The sequence below is a fragment of the Palaemon carinicauda genome, chromosome 44 (genome assembly GCF_036898095.1).
Source record: "Palaemon carinicauda isolate YSFRI2023 chromosome 44, ASM3689809v2, whole genome shotgun sequence".
Lineage (NCBI taxonomy): Eukaryota > Metazoa > Arthropoda > Malacostraca > Decapoda > Palaemonidae > Palaemon > Palaemon carinicauda.
Window position 1 is genome coordinate 7676251 of NC_090768.1, and position 6770 is coordinate 7683020.

At 38.3% G+C, this 6770-nt stretch overlaps 1 protein-coding gene across 1 annotated transcript; it reads right to left on the minus strand.

Annotated features, from left to right (window-relative positions):
* Positions 1-4317: 4317 nt before the first annotated feature.
* Positions 4318-5100, minus strand: LOC137634208 (uncharacterized). The gene has a single exon (XM_068366478.1). It carries the CDS (start codon positions 5098-5100, stop codon positions 4318-4320), a length of 783 nt encoding a protein of 260 aa, XP_068222579.1.
* Between the last annotated feature and the right edge of the window lie 1670 nt (positions 5101-6770).

Here is a 6770-nt window from a genome sequence, read left to right on the forward strand (position 1 = left end):
TCACCTGGTCAACAGGTCTAGACTTTTCACTAGTAACGAGGTTCATCCAAGGCAACTTGAATGTCATAGCAGATTGTCTCAGTCGGAAGGGGCAAATAATTCCAACAGAATGGACCCTCCACAAGGATGTATGCAAGAGACTTTGGGCCACCTGGGGCCAGCCAACCATAGATCTCTTCGCAACCTCGATGACCAAGAGGCTCCCAATAGTTTGCTCACCTATCCCGGACCCAGCAGTAGTTCATATAGATGCCTTTCTACTAGATTGGTCACATCTAGATCTATATGCATTCCCTCCGTTCAAGATTGTCAACAAGGTACTGCAGAAGTTCGCCTCTCACGAAGGGACAAGGTTGACGCTAGTTGCTTCCCTCTGGCCCGCGAGAGAATGACTCACCGAGGTACTTCGATGGCTAGTAGACGTTCCCAGAACACTTCCCCTAAGGATGGACCTTCTACGTCAGCCACGCGTAAAGAAGGTACACCAAGGTCTCCATGCCCTTCGTCTGACTGCCTTCAGACTATCGAAAGACTCTCGAGAGCTAGAGGCTTTTCGAAGGAGGCAACCAGAGCGTTTGCTAGAGCAAGGAGAACATCCACCCTTAGAATCTACCAATCGAAGTGGGGAATCTTCCGAAACTGGTGCAAGTCAGTATCCGTATCCTCGACCAGTACCTCTGTAACTCAAATAGCTGACTTCCTCTTATATCTGAGGAAAGAACGATCTCTTTCAGCTCCCACTATCAAGGGTTACAGAAGCATGTTGGCATCAGTCTTCTGTCACAGAGGCTTAGATCTTTCCAACAATAAAGATCTACAGGACCTCCTTAAGTCTTTTGAGACCACGAAGGAGCGTCGTTTGGTTACACCTGGTTGGAATTTAGACGTGGTACTAAGATTCCTTATGTCAGACAGGTTCGAACCGCTTCATTCAGCCTCCCTGAAAGATCTCACCTTTAAGACTCTTTTCCTGATATGCTTAACCACAGCTAAAAGAGTCAGTGAGATTCATGCCTTCAGCAAGAACATCGGATTCTCATCCGAAACGGCTACATGTTCTACAACTTGGTTTTCTAGCCAAACACGAGCTGCCTTCTCGGCCTTGACCAATATCGATATTCCAAACTTATCGTATGGTTGGAAATGAACTAGAAAGAGTATTATGTCCTGTAAGAGCTCTTAAGTTCTTTTTAAAAACCTTTACGAGGCCCGTCTGAAGCTTTATGGTGTTCGGTTAAGAATCCATCTTTGCCTATGTCAGAGATTGCTTTATCCTATTTTATCAGACTGTTAATACGAGAAGCTCATTCCCATCTGAATGAGGAAGACCAAGCTTTGCTGAAGGTAAGGACACACGAAGTTAGAGCTGTCGCAACTTCCGTGGCCTTTAAACAAAATAGATCTCTGCAAAGTATATTCGACGCAACCTATTGGAAAAGCAAATCAGTGTTCGTGTCTTTTATCTTAAGAATGTCCAGTCTCTTTACGAGAACTGCTACACTCTGGGACCATTCGTAGCAACGAGTGCAGTAGTGGTCAGGGCTCGACCACTACAATTCCCTAATTCCATAACCTTTTTAATCTTTCTCTTGAAATGTTTTATTATTGTTTTTGGGTTGTCCGGAAGGCTAAGAAGCCTTTCGCATCCTACTTGATTTGGCGGGTGGTCAAAGTCATTTCTTGAGAAGCGCCTAGATTAGAGGTTTTGATGAGGACCTTTAGTATGGGTTGCAACCCTTCATACTTCAGCTCCTAGGAGTCGCTCAGCATCCTATGAGGATCGCGAGGCTCAGTAAGGAAGACGTACTTAAAAAGGCAGAGTAATTGTTCAAGTCGACTTCCTTACCAGGTTCTTATTTATTTTATGTTTGTTATTTTGAATAACTGCTAAAATGAAATACGGAATACTTAGCTCATAATAATGTCAACATGTAATGCTGGTCTCTACCCACCCCCCTGGGTGTGAATCAGCTATATGATCATCGGGTAAGTTTAATATTGAAAAATGTTATTTTCATTAGTAAAATAAATTTTTGAATATACTTACCCGATGATCATAAATTAAAGGACCCACCCGTCCTCCCCAATAGAGACCCAGTGGACAGAGGAGAAAATTGGTTCTGTGTTGACATCGAGTACTTGAGTACCTACTTGACAGATGGCGCTGTTGATGTACACCCCCACCTGTATAGCGATCGCTGGCGTATTCCGCCCGTAGGTTTTTCTGTCGGGCAGCAGAGCTGACAGCTATATGATCATCGGGTAAGTATATTCAAAAATTTATTTTACTAATGAAAATAACATTTCAGAAAGTGTTTTTGGAACTGGAGAGTATACATTGCTCAGACATAAATCTAAGCTGTAAATAGAACAGCTGCTGTTAAATTTTAATAATGGCTGAGGAAAGTAAATTTTAGTTCAAGGGGAAGTAAACAAAGAGAATAGTTTTTTGCGGAGTTTATAATACTCACTTACCAGCCAAGTTAGTGAGGGGCTTTTGAACAGCCTAACATATTTAACTTCCTTTGTTATTCTTAGGCTGTCCTCCTCTTGTGGACAGTAAGTCTGGCTTCTTTAACCGGATGCTTCCACTTACCTGACTTCCTTAGTTGGATCTAGTGGTCATAATCATATAGCGTTCCTTTAGTAGGTTCTCAATGTTCAATGCACCTCAGCGACTCTTTCCTCTTGTAGTCTTAAATTCTTTAATTACTTTAGATCCTTCTGGCACTAAAAATTTGCAGTTCTGCATCCCTAGGTACTCTTTTTATACATCTAGATTATGAGGTAGAAAACTAAGTAGGTAGTCTGGATCCTTATATCCCTCCTCTAGCTAAAGTAAGTTTCTTAAGCAATATTAATTTTAATTTGGGAGCTGTCATTTCATACCATCGATGCTCTTAAATTTTTTATCGTTGTTGGTGGTGTATCAGCTGAAGCTGGTTAATTGCATTATGTTCCGGATGACAGTGCATTTTTGTTCGCTTGCAAGCTCAGCTACTAGCTCATCATGGGTTTACTTTAGTTGGATAAATACTAACAAATGCTTTTATTAATCTTATGAGTCTGGCTATAAAGGACACTGTAATATTATCATTGGTTATTTGCAGTTAGTGAAGAACTATATAATACTACTAGATCTTTTCATGGTTTAGTCACTCCATAATTCTCTATTCATGGCCACCCTTTTTAACTCCTTCCCTTCAGGTCATCTAGCATTGACTTCCTTTTCCTTTTTTGGGTCGTTATCCTTCAAATTTACCTTCTATAATGTCCCTCAGTCACCCATCTCTTAAAATGTTTCCTATCAAGTTATTCTACCTTCTCTTTATTGTTGTAAAAAGGGTTCTCTCTTCTCCAACTATTCTTATTGCTTCTTCATATGTCTTGTAATCTCTCCAACTTATTTTCAGCATCCTCCTCCATATCCACATTTCAAATGATTCCAGTTGTTTCTTGTCTGTTGCTTTTATGGTTTATGCTTCAGAACCATGAAAGCTATACTTCATATGAAGTTTCATACAAATCTTTTCTCTAGTTCCATTTTCAGTTTTCCCGTTAATGTTCCTCTCTCTCTCTCTCTCTCTCTCTCTCTCTCTCTCTCTCTCTCTCTCTCTCTCTCTCTCTCTCTCTCTCTCTCTCTCTCTCAAAAGCTACCTTACTTTGGTCTCTTTACCGCAGTTTCCTTCTTGTGTTATAATATTTCGCAAGTACTTGAAATGACTGACTTCCTCCACAGCTTCATCTCCAATCTTCATGTTTATTGGAGGCCCTTGTCTTCTTGCAATTCTCATTACCTTGGTCTTAGATGTATTTATTTTCATTCCATACTGTTTATCTTATTTATCATACTCTGTAAACCCTCTTTTGTGCTACAGACAACCGTGACCGGATGTCTCGTCCCCGGACAGTTGGTCCCCGGACAGTTAGTCCCCAGACTGTTGATTCCCGGACATTTGGTCCCTGGACAGTTGGTCGACGGACGTTTAGTTTAATGGACGTTTCGTTTAACGGACGTTTCGTCCCCCGACAGAGAGGGAGAAAAAAAAAGAAAATAACAAGCAGTTAGTTAGGAAGAAAATAAAATTCATGAAATAAAATTATTAAAGACATTTATTTTTGGGGGTTAACAGTGCCTTTATTGAAATATAGTATAAATTTATCGAAACCGCTTAAAACTTACAAATTGGATAAAATAGCATAAATGAGATTTAATAAAATGAATAGAATAAATAAAATGGAATAAAATAAAATTTAATAAAATAGGTTTTTAGATATGACAGACCATATAAAAAGATGTCTAAAATCTATTGAGAATTACAAATTATGTGCAATGGCCTCTAAGTACTGTAGTTTATCTAAGTTTTCATAGTCATCTGAGAGTTTTTTTAACCTTTCATTTACAATTGCATATCTTTTTTTTGTTCTTCTTGGCATAATACCGCATAAAGCATGTTGTATCGTTAGTTCCCAATCATTTTGTTCTTTTTTGAGTTTGGTCATTAGGCGAGATACATTTGGATGAACGATTGACATTCGTAGTTGAAATGCGCGGTGCCAGCCTTCAACCGAATTATTTGTGCGTGGTATTCCTAGCAATGTTTTTTCTCGTACATTCCACATTGAGATATCAAACTGTGGGCGTCGTCGTCGTCCTCTCTGTACAATGCCTACCCAAGTAGTCTCAAAGTAGACGAGAAATTCTTTTAGAACCTGATCTGTTTCCTCGTCTAATGAAGCCATGAATTCATTAATCACATGTATGACATCCTCCTTTGGAACGAAAGCCAGTGCTGTAAGGCTTTTGATTACGAAAGCATTTCTTGGTTCATTATACCAGTTTTGTAGGCCACATGTCTGAATATTTCTCCAAAGGCATTGGCCAAAGTGGAAAAAACATCCAGAAGTATGAGAATTAGGAAAATGTTTTTCTACACTATTTATTGCTGCCTTTTCAAAATCAAGTGTTATTGAACTAGGATCCAAATCACGCACTTCTTTAAGTTTAGAAAATATTGTATCGTATGTTTCTTGATTTTTGAATTTTGTAATACAGTACACAAGTGGAACTGTATGATTTTCTTCAAGGAAGAAACTCATAAACTCATAAACAATTTTTTTATAATCCATCTCTCTCTCTCTCTCTCTCTCTCTCTCTCTCTCTCTCTCTCTCTCTCTCTCTCTCTCTCTCTCTCTCTCTCTCTCTATATATATATATATATATATATATATATATATATATATATATATATATATATATATATATATATATATCACACATATTCATAATCCATCTATCTCGTTCTCAATCTTTTTTTTTTCTCTCTCTGTCGGGGGACGAAACGTCCGTTAAACGAAACGTCCATTAAACTAAACGTCCGTCGACCAACTGTCCAGGGACCAAATGTCCGGGAACCAACAGTCTGGGGACTAACTGTCCGGGGACCAACTGTCCGGGGACGAAACATCCGAGCACCCAGACAACTGCCTTGTCATCAGCAAACCTTATAGTTTTCACTATTTCTCCTCCCACCTTAATGCCATTTTCCAGAACTTCCAATGATTTTTTCATCACTGCTTCTACATGTAAGTTGAAGAGAATTGGTGATAGGGAACATCCCTGTCTGACTCCTCTTCCAACAGTTTCAGGTTCTGAATCTTCAGTTGCAATATTTACTGCTACTGTTTGATTTAGATATATATTCTTTATTAAACTTCTATCTCTCCGGCCAATGGATATGTTTTTATAATTTCCCGTAGTAATGCCCTCTGAACCCTATCAATTCCTTTCTCAAAGTCAATGAAACAAACAAGCATTTCTTCATTAACATCTAGAACTTTTTCTTGCATCCTCCTCATACAGCCAACAATTACCTCTTGTGTCCCACATCTTGATCTAAATCAAAATTGGTCCTTTCCAATATATTCTTCAGCTTTTCCTTTCAACCTTCCTGGTAATTTTCCAAGCATTGCTATTAATGCATGACTAATTAAGCTTATTGTTCTTAGTTGTGAGCACTTTATTGTTTTTGGTTTCTTAGGAAAGGCAATCATTGAGATTTTTGTGTGATCTTCGGACCAAACTCCATTTTTATTAATCGTGGCATAATAGTTTCAGTTTTTTCTTGCCATCTTCCACTAGAATTTTTAAGAACTTTGCTGGAATATCATCTGGTCCAAGAGCTTTACTATTTTTTAGTTCCTTTATAGCTTATGTGATTTCTGTCTAATAAATCAGGACCAATGTCATCATCGTCTGCTTCCTCCTCCTCTTCTATTTCTACGTCATAATATATGATAAAGAGAACAATCCTTCTGGTATAGAAATAGTTGAATATGATAATGGTAGTTTAATCCACAAATAATACATCGCTAATGCTCTGGAGGTTCCATTACACAGACAATGCATTCCATCACTGAGCCTCAACATATGCGCAGCACTATCACACCAATTGTCAACATTAAGTATCGCTTGCCGGAAATATTGATAAAACTACCTTATAACTTGTTTTTATTCTGATGCAGCTTTTTCATCAAAGTATTCAAAGACAGCTGTTTCTAAGGCTATAAACTATATACATCTGAATTCCGCTTTTTGTGGATGAGAACTATTAATTTGTTATCGTTAATACTAACAATGGATGTTTTATATCTAGACTGACTAAATCTGTTGAAATGTGAATTTTAGTTTCATCTAAACTAAGTCTTCAATACAGTTCCTCAAAATGATTTAACTTGTAATCAGTTACCTAGTCTGGTTATTGATTTAT